The sequence below is a fragment of the Apodemus sylvaticus genome, chromosome 23 (assembly GCF_947179515.1).
Source record: "Apodemus sylvaticus chromosome 23, mApoSyl1.1, whole genome shotgun sequence".
NCBI lineage: Eukaryota > Metazoa > Chordata > Mammalia > Rodentia > Muridae > Apodemus > Apodemus sylvaticus.
The window spans coordinates 45,148,271-45,175,599 of record NC_067494.1 but is presented as its reverse complement, the minus strand read 5'-3'; the positions used below and the strand labels follow the sequence as shown (position 1 = coordinate 45,175,599).

General features: G+C 45.8%; 1 protein-coding gene across 1 annotated transcript; it reads left to right on the top strand.

Annotated features, from left to right (window-relative positions):
- Nucleotides 1-68: 68 nt before the first annotated feature.
- On the top strand, nucleotides 69-19,854 carry C23H6orf118 (chromosome 23 C6orf118 homolog). The gene is given in 13 exon segments (XM_052169507.1): nucleotides 69-93; nucleotides 4,034-4,746; nucleotides 5,501-5,623; nucleotides 7,143-7,202; nucleotides 8,760-8,884; nucleotides 12,460-12,522; nucleotides 13,116-13,287; nucleotides 16,839-16,892; nucleotides 17,509-17,570; nucleotides 19,552-19,627; nucleotides 19,666-19,707; nucleotides 19,709-19,790; nucleotides 19,793-19,854. Coding segments are annotated over 13 exon segments (1,659 nt in total).
- Nucleotides 19,855-27,329: the final 7,475 nt, after the last annotated feature.

Here is a 27,329-nt window from a genome sequence, read left to right as displayed (position 1 = left end):
GGGCTAGGAATATTTACCGTTTCCTTGGCAACTGCAGCTTCCGTTGACAGCTAGCGTCCAGAGGGGCGATGGCTGAGGATTTGGAACCTGATTGTAAGTGGTCTGCCTCTATTTTTGTGTTTGTCTGGCCCAGTTGATGTTTGTCTGGGAAAGCTGGTTTCTCAGAAGTGTTTTTTTTTTTTTTTTTTTAAAGTAAAAACTTTTCTGGTGGCGGAAGGTCAGCTTCTGGATCCGGAGGGGCCAAAGCACGCATGCGCACCAGTGCCCCACTCAGCTCTCTTTCCAATCATCCAGGGTCCCGCCCAGGAAACAGGGTGGGTCTTCCCACCTCAGCCTATTTAAGAAAACCCCTCAGGGCATGACCACCTCCTCTTGAAAATTTGAGAGTTCTTTCCTGGATTCTCTTTTGTGTCAGGCTGATAAAAGTAACTCTCACCCTGGTGTCTGTATTATAGGATGTGTGTGAAGGCGTATGGTGTGCATGTGTGTGTGTTGGTAAGTACCTTGGAGGGAAAGGGATGGAGGGGCTCACTCTACTAGTTCAGCACTCTTTGCTTTAAAGCCGAGAGCTCTGCGAAACTTCCAGTACCACACCACTCTCCTGGAACACGACTTACAGGTCAGAGAGGCAAGCAGACAGCCAGGTGTCTGTTGATTGTCCATGCATAATAAAAAGTGGGAAACAACTCACATGCAATAAATCCCACAGCCTAACAGTCCAGCTCTAAGTGATATCCGGAGGCAGACTTCACTCCGGGAATGTTGCTAGAGCAACAGGTTGCATGCAAGTGTACTGTCCCCATGCACAGCCGACCCGCATGTCCGCATCCAGTTTGGGGAGGTCACTGACACTGAGGGGATGCTGGCTCCACAGCATTTGTCCCCTGAGAGTGACAAGGCTAACTGGTAACAGCCTCAGTTGTGTTTAGCTAGGTCAGCCAGCATATTGGACACAACACCCACAGAAATCAGAGCCAGGCCATTGGCAGGGCATCTGCTGGGAGACACGGTCTCTTGTCATTAGAGTACGCATGCGACTCATGTCCGCTGTGGTATATTAGAGACCAGCATCTGCTGAGCTTCTGGAAGTCTGGATTTTTATGACCCTTCTGAAGCCAGTCTTATTTTTGCATGTATGGTGTGCATGTGTGTGTACCTTGGAGAGAGTTATCCCTCCTATAAAATCCTATAAATACAGATGCCAAGGTGCTAGTTATTTTTATCAACCTGACCCAAAATAGAATCCAGGAAGGAACAGAGAGAGAGAGAGAGAGAGAGAGAGAGAGAGAGAGAGAGAGAGAGAGAGAGAGAGAGAGAGAGAGAGGAGAGAGAGAGAGAGAGAGAGAGAGAGAGAGAGAGAGAGGAGGGAAGGGAGAGGGGAGGGGAGGGGAGGGGAGGAGGAGCATGAGCGGGGCACTGGTGCGCATGCGTTCTTTGGCCCCTGCTCCTGATTCTGTGTGGGTCATCTGATCCCAGGGCAGTGCTATTTACACCCAGGTACTCACTTCCACTGTCAGCGCTGGCTCGATGTTAGGACAGTGGGAAGAAGCGCCTCCGCTTTGTGTCTTTGTTTTGTCCTACACGTTTCTTACCATCTCCCACTCACAGTCCTCCCTTGGTGACTGCGGAGCACAGATCTTTCGCCGTGTCCCAAGCGCTTTCTCTTTTTGCTTCACGGGGCTCGCCTGAATGCTGCTCATGGAAACAGAAACAGAATCAGAGGCTGGTTGGGTTGAGAAATAAGGTCCACCCTGATCTTCATGTTAAAGGACGTTGTTTGCATTCCCCATCCCACCCCAAAAGATGCATGTCTAAAAACAATCACCATATTAAATGATAACAATTTCAGGTATCGAATTTAATTGACATTTTATCCATCAACCCTGATGCTATTTTATCCATCAACAATCTTTTTTTTTAAATCTTGCTTTTCCTCCAAGTCGATTTGTTTTCAGATCATTGGTGAGGGAGTGGCACTTGCTAAGGATCAGCATAAGCTTTCTTGTCTTCAGGAGTTGGGCAGACATGGTGGGAGGCACAGACTGCTAGTGTCTGACTATGCACAGTTGGAACAGAGCACGTGGCAGGTAGTGTAAGATCCTGGCAGAGAGAATAGCGTTGGACTTTGCCGACTCTAATGCAAGTTATACCGCGTTAGGGATGTTGAGAGCCACTGTGCTAATTCCGGTGGCTTTGAGTTCTTTTCTGGACATAAACTAACAGAAGGACAGCTCTTGACGCCGCATGTACCTGCCCACAGTTGGCGATACACATTTTTCCTGCTTTTTCTTGATCATGTTTTGGGTGAAATGTAGGGCTGTCGGTGTTGATAAAAGTCACATTAATATTTTATCAATTGATAAGAGCACTTCTTTGAAGTACTAAGATGATCAGAAGGGGAAGCCTTTTTTAAAAATAGTTTTCTTTTTTATTTACATTTCAAATGTTATCCCCTTTCCTCATTTCACCTCCAAAAACCCACTATCTCACCCTCCCTCCCCCTGCTCACCAACCCTCCCACTCCCATGTGTGTGGGGAGTCTTAACAATCCCATTCTCAGACGTATTTGTTTTACCATCCATCCACGGTCACTCACATAGGACAGAGAATGACCTAGGCCTGTGCTGGGGTAGCTGGGAGCTGGGTTTGACCACATCCCTAAAGGGACAGCTAAGATGGCTAAAGCTTATTTAGTGCCTGGTGTGACCTCAGGCATCACTCCCAGGGAAGAAGACGAGACGGGAGGGCCTTTGGTGATGTCTGTGTCCCATGGCCCCAAGACAGCATAGAGTCCTAGGAACCTGCTGACTAGAAGCAAAGGGTTGGAACCCGTTCCTCACTCAGAAAAGTAGGGCTCCAAGTCAGAGAAAACGAATGCTTTCCAGAGGGAAGAGCTACCTGGCCAGCCATGGGGGTGTCAGAGGAGGCTCTGCCCTGCAGGAAGTGGATTCTAACGAGGAGAACAAATCTGAGAGAGATTCCCTGAGGCTTCCTATCCTGGGTTCCGGTCCCGTGATGCCAGAACAGAACTTGGGAGCTTGGAGCTCCGAGGGCCTGACTGGCACACACTGTGGCTACTGTGACACAGCGGGAAGTTACTGCTGGCCTTCCACTTTCCCCAGGGTGTGTCCTGACTCTCCAGATGATGTTTGTAGACCAGGACTGGGCACATGTATGGATCTACATCTAGCATAGGTTCCTAAAATCCCCATTCATCCTCCCTCCCTGGGCTCAGGTGGCCATGCAAGAAGAATAGTCCAACAGCTGGTCAAGAGCTGGGCTTAGTCAACCAGCTCTGCCACATTAAGGGTAGAACCGGAAGGGTCTCAGAAGCATCCCAGCATCCCTCCTCTAGATGGCTGTGCAGCTACTTACAGATAGGCTCATCCTGAGGACTCCTGGCTGTGTGACAAATGAGGGCTATAGGGACAATCATGTGAGCTTAGACTTCAAGCTGCTCCTCAAGACTCAGGCGTGCCTGGCCTACCACCCGGACCCTGAGTCTCAGTGGCTGTGGGGACAAGAGAGGCCCCAACCTTGCAGAAGGGATGACCCTCTCAGAAGTTATGCCTCTGGTGTTGTAGATATCTGTGGACTCTCTGCACTTGTGGCAGAAAAGGAAACTCAGGATGCATAAAAACAGCCCTGGACAGACATCCCCTTAAGGCCGACCCAACCTGAACCATCCCCACCTGAGAGCCCCTTCACAGGCTATTGAAGATTGGTTCCCATGGACAATTAGGATTATCCAGCACATTGATCTCGAAGGGCTGTGAGTTTTATGCTTATAAAAGAGTCTAGGACAACCCCACCTACCTCCCACACTCCATACCCCACACCCCTGTGTTCTTCATACTCAGCTGCACCTGAGGTGACCACAGGTGTTTTGGGACTTAAAAGGACGATGCTGGGTCCTATTTTTCTTATCCTCTTTGAAGACCCCTCTTTTCTATGACAGACATGGAATAGGACTGCCTTTCCATGGATGCAGGAGGGGCCTCACAGTTGTGTATTTTTTCCTCCTCCTGAGCAGTTTACCTAAAGTGGAAGCACTGTGAGACACGGGGTGTTAAGACTCTATGCAACCTGAGAAAACTCCTGTCCCGGCTCCAGCAGGAACACAGGAAGGACATCTATGTGTACACCTCAGGACACCTGAACCCCAGGAAGCTCTACAAGCCACCTGAGACCATCTTCCAGCACTGGCACAATGCAAACAGGTCATGGGAGAAGTCTGCAACCCCTACCCCCTCCATCTCCTCCGTCTCCAGAAACGAACGAGTGTCAGAGATGAAGGACACCTGGGTTCACTTCACAGTGAACACAGCCCTGCATCCCGATGACACACACAACACGCCACTGTTCAGGTACCTACACCCACGCATCCAGTCCTCCCCCGCTCTGAAGAAAGATGATGCCGTCGCGGTTCTGCAGAAGGAGGAGGAAGAGGAACTAAAGGAAAGACGCTCGTTTTTCCGGGAGACACACTTGAGGGAAGAGCTCAGATTGCCCGAGATGAAGGTGCTCAGATACCCAGAGGTGGTATCCAGCCGCCAGTGCTCCAGATCTGCCCCGGGCAGAGATGTGTATCAGTACGTCAGCTCCTACCTAGCTGGTATAACAAAAGCTGACAAATACAAGAAGTTCCTGAGTTTCCAAAGAGACGTGCTGGCAAAGGAAGATATCCTGACGTATGACTTCACGGGAAGCAAGGTGGCTGTGATCCACGAGAACAGACTGAAGCAGGTAATGCTGTCAACATGGAGATGGTGCTCAAAGACCCTTGTGGGCCCCAAGCCATCCCGGGGTTCCTCAGTTGGGTGTTCAGGCAGAATGTGGCAAAGCTGCTGATACCTCTAACACCCAGCACAGTCAGTAAGGCGACATCTGACCAGGGGTAAAATGTCAGGTGGTGAATTCATGGCCAGCAGCTATGGAAAGACTGTGTCTGGACTCCAGAAGGATGTCTCCCTTGTCTCTTATAGAAGACGGGAGAAAAAAAGTCTCAGCAAGTGATAGCGAAAAGGCTATTGGGTTAGAAATGACAGGGTATGCTGGTGGGGGATGCGTGATGTGTGCAGTGACTGTAGGCTGAGGGGGAACCTTCCTCACTGGAGCAGCACACTTGGGGAAGAACCCAGTAGAGGAGAGAACAGAGCCATGTATGTGTCAGAGAGCCAGAGCCCAGGTTTGGGGCCAAAGTATGCTGTGGGAAAGGAAAGGGTCTTGACGGTGTGTGTCAGGGAAGTGTGTGTAGGGGTGAGGGGTGGAGGATGAGCCTCTGCGTCAGAAAGCAGGGGTAAAGAAGGAAAATGGGACTTAAGCGAACACACACATTGTCCTGGTTCTAAGCAGCTGTGGAAGGGAACTCAAGGCTCGCCGATTCGCCAGTCTCTCTGTAGAGCCCAGTGCCTGGGTGGCCTTTTCTGACCGATTTCTCAGGACAGATGGTTCTGTGAGAAGTGTGAGGATCCCTTCTGACTCTCCGTCTTCCGTCTAGGAGCTCCAGAAGATATGCACCTGCAACCCTCAGCAGTTCAACAGGCTGCAGGTCTTTGGGGAAATCTTTGAGGATATTTGCAACAGCTCTTTGATCTTCGGGGATCTCCTGAAAGAGGTTAAGGTAATTGCACACATTTTCCACAGGACGGTTGAGAACTGTCTGTGACAAGCATGGAGCTGTGCACACGCACACATCTGCTCACGTGCACACAGCCTCTCGTATACACACAATCTGCTCACGCGCACACAACCGCTTGTACACACACACACATACACATCTGATCACGTACACACAGTCTCTCGTACACATAAGGCTCTCATGCCTTGCAGAAATTACAGTCCCCAATCCACAGAGGAAGGCATCAGTCAGTCAGAGAGACTCATGTGGGCACACTCACTGTCTCATGAACCATGCAAGCCTTGTGCCAGCACAGAGTTTGTTTGCTTACTTGGGCCTCTATGACTTCCTGCCAGAGCTTCTTGAGGACGAGTTCTGAACGACATGGCATCATATAAGCTAGTTTTCAAAACTAGACAACTATAACACATTTACATGGACCTTTTTGGGGTTTTAAGTTGGTCATGATTTTGTGATAGAAGCAGCTGTGTGGAATCCAGTTTGAAAGTCAAGCTGTTCAAGGCCCATACTGGTTAATTGTCTGTTGCTGTGATAAAACACCCAAACTAACAGCAAGATATGGGTAAACGTGTTTATCTTAGCTTATGGTCCCGGAAGGATAAAGTCGTGGTGGGAGCCATAGCATCAGGCGGGGAAGACATGGCGGTGGGAGCAGAAAGCTGGTTCATCAAAGTTTCCTCCATGCACAGGAAGAAGAGCAGCAACAGGAAGTAGAGCCAGGCTATATACATACTCAAAGCCCGCCTTCAGTGCCTCACTTCCTCCTGCAAGGCGTTCCCAAGGAAAGGCTCCATAGCCTTCCCCAAAGTACCACCGATCCAGGACCAAGTGTTCAAATACATGAGCCCGTGGGGTACGATTCTGATATAAATGGCCTCAAAGCCCATGCTATGCTCTGATTTCCCTAATGATAAAAGATAGTAATGTGGGCCATGTGCTGCCTTAGATCCCAGGACCCTGGTCGCCTCGCCTTCAGCAGGTCTCAGAACTATACACGGCGGGGCATATGTTGGATGCATGTCAAGGCATTTCATAAGCACTTGAACTGATTCAGTAGCTGGCAGTCATTAGGATTCAATGACAATGCAATTTTATAAGTTTGTGTGCATGCGTGCTTGAGCATACTGCAGAAACACTTTATACACAGGGTTATATGAAGGATGTCTGAAGCTATCAGACATCCTTAATGCCTATGTGATTTATTTGTGTAAAACTAAAATCGTCCTTGGGACTGGGGAGATAGCGCACTGCGTAAAGTGCTCAGTGAGTAAACATAGGACTCTGACTCTTCATCTCTAGCTCCCACATAGAAGCTTGGTGTTACTGAGCAGGCATGGGGTGGGGAGTGACAGAGGAAGACACGTGAAGTCAACCTCTGGCTCCTGCATGCACACATGGCTGCTTCTACACACATGTATCTACATTCATGTAGCCCACTCCCATACACAAGCCTGTATGGTGACACTGTGGTGTTTTTGTGTGTCTCTGTGTGTTTGCACAGGATGAATATGAACTCTACATGGCAGCTCTCCTGGACTCCCAGCCCACAGCACAGTATCAGGTAATAACTATCGGGAAGGACACCAAGCGAGTCTGCATGTTCGCCGATTTGTATCTCTGGAGACTCTCAATCCAGGAAGCCCCATTTGTTTCTCTGTCAGGCAAAGTGGCTAGTGATTCTTTTTTAAAGGGATGATTCTTATATCAAGCTAAAGTTGTCCAAGTGAGGATCTGGTCTATACATTAAAGCAGCACTATGTCGCTCCCTAACCACTGCCACCACACATGACTAGGAACATAAATGGTGCTACAGTGATTACCAGAAAATAGCATCCTGTTGTCAGGCAGACTGGGCATATGGTGACAGCAGGTGCCCCATAACCACACAGTACAGATCACTGGCTCCTCATGTAACTGATGAGAGCTTTCCCATCAGCCTCAGTGGGAAAGTGGGAAAGTGGGTCAGTGGGTCAATAGGTCAATGGGTCATTGGGTCAGCATGAAGTGTTCTAGTAGGGAATATCCCATGGGCATGTCAGAGAGCTCCAAAAGCTCCAAGAAGCTAATACCTTGTGATTAATAACTGAGTGGAAAATATAATTTCTTACTTCATATGACAAATAAAAACAAAACCCCAAAACAACAACAAAAAGTACAAACCAACATCAACCTCCAAACCATGACATACAAAATCAGTTCTAAATTGCATTTTAATAATAAAAAAAAATATGTGGGCATTGCATCCTGTGTTCTGAGACTTTGTGGTATATGATAGTAAGCCTGGAGAGGTAGCTCAGAGATTAAAAGCACTGACTGCTCTTACAGACGACTCAGGTTCAATTCCCAGCATCCTCATAGGTAGCTCACAACCATCTGTAATGCCAGTTCAAGGGGATCTGATTCCCTCTTCTGACATTCACAGACACTACGCATGCATGTGATACACTGACATATATGCAGGCAACATACCCATACACATCAACATGAAATAGGTAAATAGTAGAGAGATGGATTGATAGATGGACTGATAGCTATATAGATAGATGATAAGTAGATAAATAAACAGACAAATGGGTAGATGATAAATAGTAAAAGCAGCCCCTGTCTCTGAGTACTGAGTAATGCCCGCAGTCACAGACTTAGTACATGAGGGAGATGGCAGGCACCCAGAGCTCTTCTTCCTATTCCTGAAGCCCAGAGGATCACCTAACGAGGCAGAGGCTACTAGCCTGAGCAGGTTTTATCCAGTATGAGCCCCACATGTCTTTATGCCCACATAAAGATTGGCGATTAAGAACATCTTCCACACATTTGAAATAATTAATAGCAATATACACAGCCCTTTATTCAATGTATTCCCTTACCCCAACTCTACAAAGAAACCGTGAAACCCCTGCCATTCTTAAGAACTCTCAGGAATGAAAGTCTTAGGTGATTGTGAAAATTATTTTACTTAGAACTTTGCCAATATTTTTCCCCTTCCCTCTAGCCCTCCCAATGCACAAATTCAGTTGGAATTCACATTTAACCCTAGGTCCCCTGGGCCATAAGCAAATAACATCCCAGCCAGAGCATCCTGTCTGACCATCTCACCCTTGGTGTGCTTTGTTCCCCATAGCGGCTCTTGGCTGAAGTCAAGGGGTTGGAGAAGAGCCCCGTGCACAGCAGCGACATCGACCAAGCCAAGGAGTATCTGAAGAATCTCCAGCAGGCTGCCCTGGCAGCCTTGGAGCACAATGACAAGTAAGGCCCCATCTGTGTGATTCTGGTAAAGTTTCTGTTGATACTCAACACAACCTCAAAACTTGGTGACGAGCGGTATCCATGTTTTTCTTGCATTGGCTTATATGGTGTGCCACCTGCACCAATGGTGTCTCGTTAACCTGGACTCTCCTGTGAGTATCTGCATATGACTGTGGTGGACCAAGCACACGGCCCTGATGGCAGACTCTTGGAGGTCTCTGAAGAATCTTCCCTGAGGGGTCTCTAATGGGACAGAGTAGCAGGGCCAGAGAGAACCGTCTGACTCTCCTAACTTAGGACACCATGCAGCCACTCTGAGCAGTTACACAGAACGAAGTCACTGTCGTTATTTGTAAGGGCTAATGTATAAAAGACTCGAGCCTTTCTAAAACAAACCAACAAACACTGTTCTGAGAAGCAAAAACTCAACTATGTTATCAGTGTATAGCCAGAGGGAGAGAGCATTGCCACTCACTTCAGTTGGCTCTAAAGCTCTCTCAAAGCATGGCCACCATGAATTCCTGCTCTCCCCAAGGACCTGAAGGATTCTGGATGATCACACTGCACCTTACAGGTGACACTTCTTCAGGCTTAGACCAAGTGTCCCCCCTGTAGCTTGGGCTCCTCAACATTTGCTCTGCTCTTATCTGACCTGTGTCCACTTCGTCCTCTTAGTGGCCCTGACTGGAGGATTCAGGCCCAAGGGTGTGGTCAGATCAGACAGAGAGAAGTAACAGAAAAGTCATAAAATGGACTTTCACTATTTATGAATCCCAGAGAAAGCAACACATCCCATGAGGACAAAGGGGACCAGAACATTACAGATGATGTATACCTGGCCCAGAGGAAGATAGAGAGGAGGGGAACCGGCCAGGTCTGCTCCAGAGTGTCGTGCAGCATGTGTCTGCCTTGAGCCCTAGGGTAGCCTTTAAGAATATTTGCCATGCTTCTCAAATCACAATGACCAGAGAGCCACCTCAGGGTCCTCTGTTTGTTCTCCCTGCATGTGTAGCCCATGTGACGAATCGAGAACGTCATTTCTAGCTGTGAGATGGTTCCAGGAGGCTGCAGGGTAAGGAGGAGACAGTGATCACAGAGAGCTGATGGTTCTACCTCAAGACTGGTGTGTAAGTCACACTCACAGTCAGAAATTTAGGATCTCACTGCCAAAGTATCCAAAGTTAAAAACAGACAGTAGAAACATCGCCCATCTCCACTGTCCATCAACACCCAAGAGGGGGCGGAGCCAGAAAGCGAAGAGCTGAATAAAGCCACCTCAGGAGAAGGAGGAAGACTCCACCAAGCGCAGGAGCACAGTGCACCTGATGGATGGAGCATGGAGTCTTCTTGGCAGCAATCATTATGGTGGTTAGAAAGAGGAGGAAGAAGAGGAGAAGGAGGAGGAAGGGGAGAATGGTAGTGATGATGGTGGTGGTGGGATGATGATGGGGATGATGATGGTGATGGTGATGGTGATGATGATCTGGTCAGGCTGGTAGTAATTTCAAGGAAAAGGGGTATCAACTAGATGTTTTAAGAAGAGCATTTCAGGACATGAAAACAACCACAAGGCAGAAACATCAAAGCTAAGCACAGAAATCAAACAATGACAGCAACAACAACAACCAAATAAAACATGACACAGCTAACTAGGGAAGTGGCTGACAGAGTCAAAAATAGACCGCAGATGGAAACTTCACTATGATGCGCTCAAGAATTGTTTTGGGTGAGAGTCCAAGACATACACAGTGGGCCAAGAGCAGCAAAACAACCGAGGGTCCGGCACTGAGAGGAGAGTGGAAATCAGTGGACATGACAGACAGGCAAATAAAATCCAACTCACGTAGCATAGTGCTAACCCTTAGAAAGAAGAAATCCAGAACAGTAGAACAAAGATGACGTAATGTGTAAGAGCAGGCCATGCGAAAGGTCTCAGAAGACTATGACCTCTGAGCTTACATGCTGCAGCCTCTGTTCCATCCGTTGAGACCTCAGTCTAGAACATGTGAAAGTATTAAACCATTACCCGCCATGTAGACATGTGGCTTTAAGCCATCTGTGGTGTCATCTTCAAACAGAGCAGAGCAGTCCCCGGGGTACATGCAGCACCTGCTAGAATCCTTCTGAAATATAGGAGGCGCAGGATATTCCGTTCCACTGGCTCTGACACTGAGCAAAAATGCAGAGAGCCTCTTGGGGTTCACTTGCTCTTCCTCTTTCTATATTTCTTGTAATTTACTTTTAGTCGAACACAGTAGCCTCTGTAAATTCTCTCTTTGGGATGCCTGCAAGGGCGCTGGGGACTGCAGCACTCACCCCCACATCAGTTCCCGGGTCTCTTGATTTGTGGTTGGTCTCAGACTGAAAACTGTAAGGATTTTTTCCCCTCACTATATGTATGGTATAGGTGTGCGTTTACACGTGAGTGTGGATGAAAGTTAAAATGCTTGCCTATGGGGAGGCAAGAAACAAATACTGGGTGTCTTCTGTCACTTTCCACCCTATTTTTGAGACAGCTTCCCACCGAACCTGGAGCTTACAAGTTGGCTCGTCTGATTAACCAGTGAGCCCCTGGGGTCCTCTTGTTCCTCTTCCAGTTTATGGGAGTCAGTTCTCTCCCTCCACCATTGGGGAGCCAGAGATTGAACTTGGGTGGCTAAGCCTCTTTATCCACTGAGCTATCTCATTAGCCCTCCATTTGTTTTAATTAATGATCTTTAATGGTATATATTCAATCTTAGTGAGAACGTGTCTTTCCTTGGTATCTGGCCTGGATTAGGCTCTTTATAGCCATCTTCAGGGTGCAGTTTGTGTTGGAAAGTTTGACGCTCAGTGTGCAAGTCTCAGTAAGCTAACAGACTGTGGTTCTGGGGCTGAGTAGGGAGGAGGGGTTTTACAAAAGCCTAAGGATGACAATTCAGATCCCCAGCCCCCATGTAACACAGGTTGGGTGTGGTGGTTGCCTTGTAAATAGATGTGTGAAGTGGAAACAAAGATTCCTCCAATGAGGCTGGCAAGTAAGACTTGCCAAATAGCGAGCTCTGGGCGCAAGGGGGAGACCCCACCTCAAAGTGTAAGGTGGAGAGTGATCAAGGAAGACACTTGGCATCAACCTCTGACCTCCAGAGATATTATGTTATATGTATATGCACAATGGAATACACAAGTGTACACACACATAAATACACATACAAATATACACACTCATATACACATACACACATTTGCATGTACATACACATATATACAAACATGCACACATACATAAACATACACACATACACACATACATACACATATACACACATACACACATATACATATACACATACACCTACACATATACATACATATACAAATACATACACACATATTTACACTTAAACACATACACAAACATACACACATAAACACACATATACACATACAGGCACACATACATATATATACACATACATGAATACACAAACATACACAAACACACAGACACACACATACATACACACAACTCATGCTATAAAATGGACAGAGTCAACAAGGCCTAAGCAGGGTTCCATTTTCCTATTGATTTTTAGACTCAGAAATGACCTGGAGGCTGAGAGCTTATTACTGCAGTCTGCTAAGGAAAAATCAGGTGAGTACTCTCCAGCGCTGCCTGCTGCCTTCTCGTATCTTCTCTGGGTGTCTTGATATACCTCCCTTTCCTCTTCATGCCACACACCTCCCTAATTCCTGTTCACACTTCAGCCTCAAGTTTCTCAGTCTTTGGCAGATCCTCCTTAACCCTGAACCAAACCGTGTGTTGTTCACATGGGTCTCCAGGATGGCCACCCTGCCCCACCCCACCCCCACCCCATGATTTTCATGAAGTTTCTTGCAAGTAGGCACTGTTAGAAAGCAAACCTGGAAAAGGTTCTGGTCATCATTCCCAACTGGCCTTCTCCTCCTAGCCCAGTTTCTGCAAAACTAGGTATCACAGATACTTACAGATTGTAAGAATACATCAAAAGAGGGATTCCCTATTTCTTTGGAACAGATACCTTTTATTAATCTGTTTGAGTTACCCCAAGCTATATGTTCTATAGCTGTTTATATGATATATATTATATATACACAGTTCCACTACAGTTGTGTGTAACATGTTTGACATTACACATACGACTCTTAACAAGAGCTGAAACACTAAACGTACATTGTAACTGCTTTCCAAACTGTTTCCAGAATTACTTAGAAGGAAAGTACAGGATGAGAAGCAGCTCACTCTGATTGAAAGGGTGGAGAAGAGGAGGTGTGAAATCTTTGAAAAGTGGGATGAGATTAAAGCACTTGAGAAACACATCAAAGAAACTCTGGTGCACTCGAGAGTGTCGGATATCACCGAGGCCGGCCTTAAAAGCCTAGAGGTGAGCACAGCACCTACCTGAACACTTAGGTCTGTCCTGCTTAAGACCTCACGAAGCACAGTCCAAAATGTGCTCTCCCTTCCAAAGGTGACGTGGCTACGTAGAGCAACGGAGAGGTCTGGCTAGAACAAGAACAGAGGTGGCAGGGGTCTGTGTCCCTGTCGGAGCTTTGGAACACAGAGCCACAGAGTCCTGTGGAATGTGACCTAATAGGACCTCCTGTTGCTAGTCACATGGATTTTAGTGGCGCTGTGCTTTTTGTTTTTAACACGGAAGAAGAATCACTAGGTGCATAGAAGGACAGTGTTGGTCTAAACCACTAATGGGATTGCAGGTTCTTATTAGCCCACTGTTTCTGTAACTGCTCGGTGTACCTTGTGTGTCCTTGGCATTTTTCAACTCTCTTGATTATACTTATTTAATTTTTGGATATGTGTGTGTGTGTGTGTGTGTGTGTGTGTGTGTGCTTGCCATGTGCACTGGTGCCTACAAAGGCAGGCCTGAAGAGGGCATTGTATTCCCTGGAGCTGAAATAGTTGTTTGTGAGCTGCCTGCCATGGGTGCTGGGAACTCTGGACTTCCGGAAGAACAGGAAGTGTGCTTAACCACTGAGCCATCTCTCTAGCCCCCACACTTTTCTCTAGATCACGCTCATCCACCAGTTGCTGTAGCTGCAGCTGCCTATGTTACTTCTATATGCAAGCATACCTCGGTGATGCTGCGGACTGGTTTCTAGACACCACAGTAAAGCAAATGCCACAATGAAGTGGGTTCTAGGAATTATATGTGACTTGTCAGTGCATGTAGAATGATGGTCACACTATTGGCAGAAAATGACCTCTTGATGGCATGCTGTTTTAAACACAGAGGAAAACTATTGCTACAACAGGCTGAATCTCTTCAGGACCCGCTGGACACACTCAACACGGGCTTGTCACAGACCTCAAGTTTTTAAGAATAAGAGGTGAAATCTGTGAACCCCAACAAGACAAAGCAAATAAGGTGACATATTCGAAGTCTCTGGTCACTTTGAGACAGGCAGGCCCCATATAACCCATGTGACATCAAAGTCACTCTACAGCTAAGGTAAACCATGAACTCTGAATCCCAGCTTCCCGTGTACTGGGTTAACGGTATATGTCCCCATGCCTGGCTCCACATTTCTATTTCACTTTGCCTGTAATAGCAGGTGACAAGGAACCCTCTGTAGCTCAGCATCTCCAGGGCTTGACTGGAGGCTCTTTCCTGTCACTGTGCCTCCTGCCCAATGGTTTAAATATCCATTCCACCTTTTTCCTCTAATCGAAAATACATCCCGGTTATGGCTTCTTCTCCTTCTGTTCCTCACCATCTCCCCTCCTGTCCAGACACACCTCCTCTCTGTCTCTCACTAAAAAACCAAAAACACTGCTGTAGGATAATAATGAAGTAAAATATAGTAAGAAAAAAACCCACCAAAGTCGAACACATCACAACTGGAAAAGGCAAACAAAGAGAAGGAAAAGGTCTGAGAGAAATCCCAAGAAAAAGAGACCCACACATCCGCACACTCAGAGATCACAAAAAGCACTCCACTGGACACCAAGGACCTGTAAGCTAAAAAGAAAGAAGAAAAATTATATATCTATATCTATATCTACATCTCTCTCTCTCTCTCTCTCTCTCTATATATATATATATATATATATATATATATATATATATATACACACACACACACACACACACACACACACGCACTTAAGTATATTTATCTTATGAGAAGCAGATAAAGATGCTTTGACTCTGTCCTTCCCATTTGCATCTCCTTGATCTCCTTCAGGTACCCGATTATTCTATCTTAGCCCTCATGTGCTACACTGAATAGGTATGGAGAGAGTGGACCACCTGTTCTGTTTGGGTTTTTCATGACACTGCGTTGAGTTTCTCTCCGTTTAAGTAGATGTTGGTTATGAGCATTCTGCAAGCTGCCTTTATTATGTTGAGGTATGCCCTATGTGTCCCTAATCTCTCCAGAACTTGTATCATGAAGGAGCATGGATTTTGTCAAAGGCCTTTTCTGCATATGATGACATAATTATGTGGTATTTTTCTTTCAGTTTGTTCATACAGTGGATTAGATTGGTTGATTTTCACATATTGAACCACCCCTAGATCTCTGGGATGAAGGCCACTTGATAATGAATGATCTTTTTATGTGTTCGTATATTATTTGCAAGTATTTTATTGAGAATTTTTGTTCATCTATGTTCATAAAGGAGATTGGTCTGTAATTTTCTTTGCTGGCCCTTGGCATGTTTGGAGTACCAGTATAATTGTATAATTATACAATGAACTGGACAGTGTGCCTTCATTTCCAGATTCCCCTCAGTCTGGTTTCCCAAGTTTCTTTCTTGATTCTATTTCTACTTTTAGATCTTTAACTTTTTATTCATTTCCTTCCATTGTTGTTGTTGTTGTTTTCATAAAGGCCGTGTTGCAGTACTAAGAGCCTGCTTGGTAGAGTTGTTGGGCTCTGGTGGAGACATATGGTGCTGGGTGTTTCTATTGTTTGTGTTTCTACGCTGGCCTCTAGATATCTGGGTTTGGGAAGACTAATTCTGGATGCTGACATGTGGTCTGGTCTTTGTTGGGTAAGTGTTTTGTATTTTGATTTCTGTTTCCTTCTCGGGTCCTTAGGAGATTGCGGTGGCTGTGTGTTGCCTGGTAGGGAATGCTTCTGGGATCTTATATGTGTGGCGATGGGTAAAACAAAAAAACATATGGGTATATGTTTTCAAGGTATTAGGAGCTGACTCTCAGCAATGGGTATAGACTAGAAGGGGTGGCACTGAGGGTGGTCCACAGGAGGGAGAAAGGCAGCATCCTCTAGGTCCCCTGGGAATGGGACAAGAAAATGAGGAGAGGTCACAATGAGAAGTCTGCTAGAGAGCTGGGGGCTGGGGCTGGGCATTAGCTATGGAGGAGAGGAAGAAAGTGAGGACTGAAGCTCGCACCTGCCTGCTTAGGTGGCCTTCTTCCTTCTCCAACTTGGCTGGTGGGTTGGGGGCTGAGAAACAGGATGTGTGGAGAGGAACGCTGGACAAGAGCTGTGTGATGTGGTGGAGATGGGGGCAGAGAGGAGGGGGGCTGCAGCAGGTGATTTGGTCCAGAGAAGAGAATATGGCTGCCAGCTTCCCAGGGAGGGTCTGCTGGAGTGGAGGGCAGGCTGGGATAAAGCGATGACGGGTGCAAGGAAGGAAACATGGAAGGGGGCATCTTTGTGACCAACTGAGATGGCACTGGGGGAAAGGGAGGCCCAAGTGGTCTGTCAGGGAGCTGGGGATGGTACTGTGGAGTTAGATTTGGAGGAGCTGAGGGAGAGATAGAGAACTGCAGTTGACCTACCTGTTTCCCTGACCAGAGCAAATATGTATTTTAAAATGATGTGGCATCGAGCACTCACGAATTGATAACCGCATCCGTCTCATAATGCCTTTCTAATTCCATAGAGAAAAAGTCTCAACCATTTCTTTTTAAGTTTCTTTTTTTTTTAAACCATTTGCTTTCAGAACGAAGCTGTGAAGTTGGAAACAACAAACAGAATCTTAAGGAAGAAAATAAAAGTAAGGTACCTTTTAAATATGCAATCCTGTGTTTATCTATACAAGCGTTTCCCAAAGTTAGTTTTCAGTGTATTTTTAACTTCATAGCCACCTTTCAGACCTCCGTACCATACCCAAAAATAAATAAATAATCAAAGCAGAATAGGAATGCATTTTATTCACTTTGATTTGTTCATTCGTTTTTATCTTAGGTGTGTGTGTTTGCATGTATGTGTGCCTACCTGCGTCATCGGTCACACAAAAATGCATGCTTTCTCCTTGGGAACTAGCTTTCTGCAATGCTAGGAATGTCTGTGCAGGCCTCAGCCCAGAACCGGTCTCTAGTAAGCAAGTGCATTAATGAAAATGAACTGTATTGTGGCGAGGGATTGCACCACTCATAACCTCTTCTCTAACTTACATACACACCTTGCCATGCAGAGTAATGGCGGATGCAGCCAGCACTAAGGACACGGACAATTGCCACTTATGTCATAGCTCTGCATACCTGGGCTGTGTGCCTGTGAGCTGTGCACGGTGTGGTTAGTGCGCTATGCATCAATTGTTCCCTTATTGAACAGTTGTACCTTATTGTTCCCGTACCTGACCAACATCATGGATTTTCCACTCTCCGCAGGTTATTGAAAGCCATCTGAAGCAGCTCTTAAAAAAGAGTAAGATCGACGAGGAGGAAAGGCAGTAAGCATAGATACTGTGTTTTAAAATACGTGTGTTTGGTGTATGTGCATGTCTGCGCTTCTGCATACCCGTGGGGCACACTCGTGCAGGTTTGGATGTACATGCAGAGGGCACAGGTTAACAAGAAGTCTTTCCCCTTTACTCTCCACCCTATTTATTGGAGTCATCTCTCATTTGAACGCCAAGAAGACTGATTTGATTAGTCTCACAGGCAGCTTGCCCCAGGATCCTGTTTCCACCTTCTGAGGGCTGAGATTACAGGCAGGTCGCCCTTGTGCCTTGCTGCCACTTCTGTGGGTTCCAAGGATATGAACTCAACTCTAGTCCTTACATTTGCATGATGTGTGCTTGACCCACTGACAGATCTTCCTGGCCCTACACTAGAGAGTGTGCTAGAAAAATATTGGAGTAACATCATCCACTTGAAAGCAGATGAGACTTGACAGCTCTTTAAAGTGTGTGACTTCAAGCGTGCTGATTTTAACAATACATGCTTTGTTTTGATGGGTGACCAATTAAAGATCTAGACCCCCAACATGTACAATACATTTCCTCTACCGGTATATGCATAGTTTCCTTAGAAGAGCTAAGGATTGGGGTGAATTCTCAGGGGCAGGGATGAGGAGTGTGGGGACAGCACATGGCTTTGCACTGCAGTCTTCACTAAATTTGCACAGCTTTTAAAGCTAACAAAACCATTTAAAATCCCATGAGCATCTAAACTTTGAATTCAAAAAGTAAATGGGGGCAGGTGAGAGGCTCAGCAGGTAAAGGTAAAGGTAAAGGTAAAGGTACTCATCCCTAAGGTTAATTAACTTGGATTTGATCCTTGCCTTACACCTGACTTCTGCAAGCTGTCCTCTGCCTCCACATGTGTCCATGTGTGCGTGTCTGTGCACGGGCACACCTACACACAAAACAAAATGAAACACAATGCAAGATTAAAAATGAAATGGTGGATTTGTAGAATCTGTCCCATGCTATTTCTTTTGTGTGGTTGCTTCTCTGAAAGTTGGCACTGGGTTCAAATCTCATGACTTTGTGCAGATGGATCAATAGGAGAACATGCTGGCTGAAATCTGGGAAGGCATGTTTTTGTCAACATGGAGACCATTCTTGGCTATCAGTGGCCTGAGACCAACAGCATCATCCTGTCTCCCTAACTTTCTATGCCTGCGGGTTTCCTCCTGAGTCTCATGACTGTTTTTAGACATCAGGTTCATGGTCCAAGGCAAAACATAAATAGCTAACAACTTCTCCAGGGCATATATACTTGTACTCATACGCATGCACACACATGTATCTATGTCTACAAATATATTTTTAACATATATATGCTATAATATATATGTATGTTTCTACATCTGGAGATATATATATATATATATGTGTGTGTGTGTATGTGTGTGTGTATGTATGTATATGTATGTATTTGTGTATATACATATATATGTATGTATTTCCTGCTGTAGAAAGCTGGCATTTTCCAGAAACTTCCTCCATATCTCATTGACTAGCATTAGGTCGCAACACAACCCACAGTTGCAGGAAAGGAGAGACAACAGAACCCACTTTCTCTCTCACACAGCAGAGAAATCTGCAAGACTGAGCACCCATACCACTCTCTGCAGCTCCCTATGTCATGCTTCGTGTCAGCAAGAACAACAGCAGAGTTGCACAGACCACACTGGGAAGCTGATTTTCCACTCTGGCAAATGCATGGACCAGAAGGCATGTCATCTGCACAGTAGTATTAGCCAAGAAGGTGCTTTGGGAGGTACCCCCAACCCCCAAATCCTAGAGAAGCCCACAGCATTCAAGGCCAAAACTCTGATAACAAAACTTCTAAAGATGGAAGTTGTTGATGACAACCTCATCTGTTTGTTTGACTCTGACCTGCGTGGTTTCTTGGACTTGATCTTTTCTCCCCAATGTTTGCGTTTCTTCTAATCCATTGCACTTGTTTCTTGTGTATTTTAAGGGTTCTGTGGGATCTCATCAAGGAATATTCAGACGTCGAGGATGTCGAAGACGACTCTGAAATGCTTAAAAAACTAGCATAGGAAGTCTCTGCTTTCCAACCCAACCCCTGGAGAGGTCAATGGAGATGTTTCTTCTTATCATCTTTCCCACCGATAGCATCAGTGTGGAGCATGCACCATCCTCAGTATGTCGACAGATGTATCTTCCATGTAATTAGTTTGACTTTATATGTGCATACTAGTCCTTAGGTCGCCTTTTATTCAGTAACTTTCAACTGGACAAAACAGGTTTGAATATTTAATAAGAATGAAGATTTTTATCCTGCTGGGATGTAGATCAGTTCTGTTTTAAGTGCTGACATGTTCCCATACATGCATTTAATAAAATAAACATCACACCCATGCTGGTTGTGTACTTACTGTGGTGGCTGAGTTGTTACTAAAGGGAAGAAAGCTTTATTTTGGCTCATGAGCTTTGGGGGTGCAGGGGGAGGGGTTCAGTCCCTCATGGTGGAGCAGCACCATTTGCCACAGATGGTATGTGTGACGGAGATGGTTCACATCAGCACTGACCAGGAAGAAGAGAGCATGATGGGAATGAGGATCCAGGTATAACCAGTATAGATCACTTGTAGAAGTGAACTATCCACAGCCAGGCAGGTTCCAAAGCCCCCACCCCACCCAAAACAGTACCACCTCCTGGGACAAGTGCCTGAAACACAGGCTTGTGGGGAATGTTTCTGACTTAAACCTAGCAATAGTGTCTGAGTTAATACTTATAAATAATATTTATACCTAATTAATATTTATACCTAATTAATACCTAAATAATGTTTGCTTCTTGTCACAATGTTTGCACGGTGGCTTGCATATCACAACAGTTTCAGAGCTTAAGAATTTCTCCTCAACGCTTTAGGTATATGCTAGTGTAAGCATGGAGTGCGGAGATGACATTAAATCCTATGACCATCCACAGGGAGGATCTGGGGGTCAAACGTGAGTGGTGGGGTCAAATGTGAGGGGTGAAATATGAACATGAGAGGTCTCATCCTAATTTGGAATACTGCAGAGGGGAGAGGCAGAGGCGGGGGAGAGAGGAGGAGGGGTGAGAGACAGAAAAGTCTGGGTGAGCATTTTCTTCATTACTGATGACTATGGGACTTCAGGAAGGATTGAGCTGTCGGAGAAAACAGGCCAAGTGAGCCGTGAACAAACCAACCACCCCCTCTCCCTTTTGTCTCTGCTTCAGTTCCTGCCTTGGCCTCTCTTAATGATGGACTATATATTCTGCAAGCTAAAATAAACCCTCTTTTCTTCTAAGTCCTGTCTGGTCAATATTTTATCACAGTAACAAAAATAAACTGGGACAGGGAGAAAGGAGGAGGGTCAGGGAGGAGGGGAGGGAGGAAGGGATGATCAGGACAGCTAACCCAAGGCTTTACCATATCAGGAAAGAACCCGTCTTTGAGTGTTTGTTGGGTTTTCTATGCGTCTCTTACCTTCTATTGGTTATTCAGAAGACCCCTATGAGACTCTACATCTCTCAAAGCTAGGGAGAGGCTGCTGTCTGAAGTGTCTAGCCAACTTGCTGAAACTCCCTGTGTGTGGCAGCGCTAGAATGGGACCCCATGATTGGCTGATGGGATCCCTGTATGCCATTGCTGCACTGTGCTAGTTGTTACTGTTTTCTTTTGCCAACTTTCTGCAATCTAGAGTCCTCTGGGCAGAGTGAGCCTTGACTGAGAAAAGGCCACCATTAGATTGGCCTGTGAACAAGCCTGTGAGCCTTTTCTTGATTAATGGTTGATGTGGGAGGGCCCAGCCTACTGTGCACAGGTGGTCCTGGGTTGTATAAGGGAGCAGCCAGAAGCCGGCAAACAACAGTACTACACAGTCTCTGCATCCACACCTGCCCTTCCCTCCCCAAGTTGCTTTTGGTGAAGGTGTTTATCACAGCTATAGGGTGCAAACTATGCAACCATCCCATGGTGTGTGGTGTTCACAGCCTTTGTTAGAGACTCTGAAGGCATGTCTGCATCACGGCAAGTGGTGGAAAGGTCAGTAGAACTTAAGCCAAACACCAGTGGAGTTTCATCTCTTGTTGTACAAGAGAACCACCCCACAGAGCCCGGGCCGGGGTGTTGAACACATAGCACTGGCTAATCTTACTTGTGGGGGTTGGGTATCAGGGTCTGATAGACATGTGGTAGGAATAAAGACTGGGGAATGATGCTTGGTTTTGTTGGATCATTCCATTATTTTGGCTGTCACAAAAATGTTTCTTTTTTTAAAGCTCAATGTAAGTTAAAAGATGCCTCTGTCAAGATCAAAACTTGTAACAGCTTCTGTGCCTGCTGCCTCCTTGTGAGTAGAAAATTCTTCTTAAAGTAGATGATTGTCCCATCTGTTCTTTATGACCGTAATATTTGTTCTATCAGAATTCCTGTCTATTATAGTTTGCCAGTGGGGTCTCTCTCTTTCCTCTCTCTCTTTCTCTCTCTCTCTCACCCTCTGCCTCCCCTCTCTCTCTTTCTCTGTGTGTGACTGTGTGTCTCTGTGTGTCTATATGTATGCCTGTGCGTGTCTGTGTATAAACAGGAAGTGGTGTTAATTCTCAAAAAAAGAAAAAACTATGGATTTTTAAAATTACACTTCTCTCTCTCTCTCTCTCTCTCTCTCTCTCTCTCTCTCTCTCTCTCTCTGTGTGTGTGTGTGTGTGTGTTGTGTCTATGTGTAATTGAGTGTGCTACAACATACATGAGAATATCCGAGTGTCAGTTCTCTCCTTCAACCATGTGGGTACTGGGGATTGAACCCAATTCATTAAGCAAAGCCTCATTCTCCTCTTCCTCCTCTTCCTCCCTGTTCTAGTCATGGGAGTGGAGGGTGGGGGAAACCTCCGTTCACAGGACCCACTATTGATAGCAAAAGGAACGTCAAACCAGCGACAGAAGCTCAGAGATCCCCGGTGGCCTCCTAGGAATCTAAGCAAAACTACCATCTCCAGGTGTGCAGTGGCGGGTCCTTCCTCCCTTCAAGCCTCCTCTGCAACACCCAGGGATGGGAGGAACTGAGCTGTGGCCACGACTGAAACCCTCCCTGGCCCACGCAGGTATTTGGTTCTCTTTTCTAGGAGTTTGACAGGCTCTCTTCTAATTGGCCCGTTCTTCACACGGCCAGCCAATCAGGATGCGACTGAGAATAAACACACTCTAGTTTCCATAGTATCAAGTATGAAACTCAGAACTCCAACTGTAAGCTGAGACTTTTTCCTGCCTCTTCCTGTGCTTGTAGGCCATCTCCCCACCCTCCATGTGAGATTCACTGCAGCTAAGAACAGCTCTTCACAGAAGCTCTCAAATCAATCGGCACCCCAGCAGCTGGGCCTTTCGGTTGGCGCATGGGCTGTTGAGATCACAGTGCTAGAGAGCGGAGTACTCTCTCAGATAGCATCCTGCCATGAAGAGGTTATTTGTTAATTCTAGCGTGCCCTCCACAGGCCCCGAAATAAGAACCGACTAGCTTCCCAACTCCCATGCCCAGCAAAATCGATGAACATCCACTGCATCGTCTGTGTGAACTGGAGAAGTGGGTGAGACTGCGTTTCTTAGAGAACTGCATCCTGTTCTCTGTTTACATCGGAGGTTTCCAGACCATGTATGTATACATGTGCAATCTAATCACAGCTTTATGTATTTTAATGATTGCAAGGGCTGGTGATTTGGGCATTTCTAACTCACCAGAGAGACAGGTGAGCCTCTGCAGAACTCAAGCTGCCTCTCCATCTCAGCCACTTCGGCAGACAGAACCTGTTTACCCTCCACTGTGCAGAGAAGGGCAGGGAGCAACAGTGCATCTGCTGCTGCTATTTGTTTCCCTTGTTCGCTTTTGAATAACATTTCGAGACAAGTTGTATCTGCGTCTGTGACCCCTTTAGGACTTCTTAAAGCACAATGATTCTTTCAAAGACTAGGGAACCGCCTAAATTAGCACCAATGAAGACAAGTAAAGATCTTTCATTGCAGTTCTCTAGGAAACTCTGGGAATGTGCTTAGCCTCAGACTGATGGCAGGGGAGGGTGGGGCACGGAAATATAGGGGTATTTTGAGGATGCAAGAACTAAGCAACATTCTCAAGTGTCCGCTGTTTCTTCTGCACATCTTCCCTAATTAGGTCCTTCACACGATCTCCGTCTCCCTCCGTCCCCAGTTTTAATACTAGTTTGTGCAGTGCAAACTCTCCTGGATCTCAGCTCTCATTTTGTTTCTGCCTGGTCCTCATAGCCTCATTTTCTAAAAGTGACATCATGTGCCCCCCCCCCCCCCGATGTTTCTATGCATAATAGATACTTCCATCATGAAGGCACGGGGGAGGGGGGCGCAGACCTGTGATCACCCCTATCTGGAAAGTTGAGGCAGGAATATCAGGTGATCAGCAATCAGCCTTTGGTAACAGGTACCAGGAAGTGGTAAATTGTTAATCCCCTCTAAACTTCCCGGTGTGTGTGTGTGTGCTTCCTCTGTACTCTCCTAAATGTTTTGGATTCACAAAAGAAAGACACACACACACACACACACAGAGAGAGAGAGAGAATGAGAGAGAGAGAGAGAGAGAGAGAGAGAGAGAGAGAGAGAGAGAGATATGCAGAGAGACAGAGAGACTGAGAGCCTTAATTTTAATATACCATAAGCAGCTTCCCTCCAATATTCCTGACTTATTACTTACTAAAATCTATATTCTAACTTGGTTTCCTGGACGCAGTTGGGCAGCCCTCTTGGGCTGTGCTCTTCCGGCTCCTTCAGTACAGACATGCAGGAACCCATGAGATTTCAGGAACCAAATTAATACACACAGTATTAGACCCAATCCACAATAGTACAATGTCTCAGTGGTTGTGCAGTACAACACAGTCCAGTCCAGTCAGAGGGATGACTGGGTAAGGCTGAAGTTCCTTAGATGATATTCATATTCACAAGACTTTATCATACGCAGCCAGTCTCGAAGAGGGGGAGGGAGCAGATGGGACTTTCCAAAAGAAATTTGCTTTCTTCTTGGATTATCTTCTGCTCTGTCATTTGTCTGCCATCTATATATTTATACCTATTTATTTATAACCTATCTGTCATTTATCTATTATCTATTTATTTACATCTATTTATTACCTACCTGCCATCTATCCATCCATGTATATATGCATGCATGCGTGTATGTATGTATGTATGTATGTATGTATCTACATACCTATCCATAATAGCCTTACCATCTATCTTTATTCCTATTCAAAAGAGTAATAGTGGGGGCTGGAGAGATGGCTCAGTGATTAAGAGCACTGACTGCTCTTCCAGAGGACCTGAGTTCAATTCCCAGCAACCACATGGTGGCTCACAACCATCTGTAATGGGATCCAACGCCCTCTTCTGGTGTGTCTGAAAATAGCTACAGTGTACTCATATAAATAAAATAAATAAATCTTAAAAAGAATAATAGGAAAGACTGACCAAATAATCACAGTGATTGAAGTGATGAAAATTCTAATCAAATGTTTCTCCTTTAACAAAATGTTTTTTTGAAAATGTACTTAATAAAATTAGAGTCAGTGAGGTTATCTTAACTTGCAGTTGATCCTGTGGCCAGATTCGAATTTGTGTCCATTTGAGTTTGTAGAGCTAAGTTCTACAGGAAGCACAGTTTGCAAGAATGAGCTGTACAATACAGAGTCTGCTTGCGATGGCAGGGACCTGACCTAAAATCATGGCTGTTTGGGGGTTTGCTTGGCTTTGGTGCATACATGGTTCAACCTTTCAGTTATCACGTGTGCCTGGCCATTTGTTTTATGTTTGTGTGCATATACATTAATTTGGCCTAAATCATTGAACTATGTGTTTGTTAGTGTGTATTCGATGGTGTGTGTTACATTTGCAAAGTGTACAAGAGTCAGGGCACTGATGAGCGTCCATGTATGCTAACGATGCAGGACAATGCGTGCTGCCCTCTGAGAGGAAGGGGCAGCTGTGGTGTTACTGCTGTCCCCGGAGGCCCCCTCAGCGAGGCCCCCTGACCGCTCTGCACAGCCCTTCATGAGTCCCCGCTGCTAGTCACTTGCTCTGGCTTGTCTTGGTCTCAGACTCTCCTCCCACTGGCAGGGAGCTCAGGAACTTTAATGACGCTTCTTCACCCACTTAACTTCAAGGAGTCGTGGGTCTCAGACACCAAGTCGCGATTCCTCTGAACTGCAGCGCTGTCTGTTACACTCCCTGCTTTATCTTCAATTCTTTCTTTTCCTTTCCATCTTCAAAGGACTCCAAGTCCCCCTATAGCCTCCTTCATGTCACCAGCCAGCACCCATCGCCTGCTTCTGCCTTCATCAGGCACGTGTCTTATTAAATTACTGCGAAGTTTCATTGTAAATGCCAGTGTCAAAGCCTCTTAATGCAGCCAACCCGACCTTCCCTCTGTCTTCACAAGTGGATCCCAAAGGATTCCAAGTTGGTGGCTACAAAGTTTCAAAGGCTTTGTTTAGTTTTATTTTATGCATTATGAATGACTACAAGTGTGGTATGTATGTGTGTGTGGTGTATGGTGTGTGTTGTATCTGTGCTGTGTGTGTGTTGTATGTGTTCTGTGTGTGGTGTGTGGTGTGTGTGGTGTGTATGTATGCGTTTGTGTATGGTGTATGTGTGATGTGTGTGGTGTGTATGTATGCGTTTGTGTATGGTGTATATGTGGTGTGTGTGTTGTGTGTTGTGTATGTGTTTGTGTGTGGTGTGTGTGTTTGTGTGTATGTGTGGTGTGTAGTGTGTGTGTGGTGTGTGGTGTGTGTGTGGTATGTGTTTGTGTGTGTTGAGTGTGTGGTGTGTTTTGTATGTGTGTGTTGTGTGGTGTATGTGTTTGTATGTAGTGTGTGTGGTGTTTGTGTGTGGTGTGTGGTGTATGTGTGGTATATGTGTGTGTTGTGTGTGTTGTGTGTGTTGTGTGTGTGTAGTGTGGTGTATGTGTTTGTGTATGTTGTATATGTGGTGTGTGGTGTATGTGTGTGTGTTTGTGTATGTTGTATATGTGGTGTGTGGTGTATGTGTGTGTGTTTGTGTATGGTGTGTATGTGGTGTGTGATGTGTGTGTGTGGTATGTATGATATTTGTATGTGGTGTGTGTGTGGTGTGTGTGGTGTACGTGTAGTGTGTGTGTGTGTGTGTGTGTGTGTGGTATATGTGGTGTGTGTGTGGTATGTATGTCGTATGTCCTGTGTGTTATGTGTGTGTTTGTGTGTGGTGTATGTGATGTGTGTGGTGTGTGTGTGTCTGTGTGATATGTGTGATGTATGTGCCTGTCTGATGCCCACAAAGCCCGGAAGGCATTAGATCTCCTGAAACTGGAATTATAGTTGACTGTGAGGCACCAAGTGAGAGGCCTTGGAACTGAATCCAGGTCCTCTGAAAGAGCAGCCTGGCTCTTACATGCTTGTAAACACAATCCTTACATCCCATCCTTGTGCTTCTCACTTTTATCCTTGAACGAGGCTCAAGTCACAGAGATTTTTCTAAGTATGAGTGCCTGGGGCCCAACTCAGGCAAGAATCAACAACAACCAAAAGATGAGCCACAGAAACCCACACCTTTAAAAACTTAGTCATGCTGATTGACAGGCTGTGGCGCTAAATCTAGGTATACAAGCTACACTGTGTCTCTCTTCATCACTAGGCAATGGATTCGAGAGTCAAGCTGTTACACCAGACCAAAGGGAAAGACTTCATTCCACAGCTGTCCGTGGGGCCCTGCAG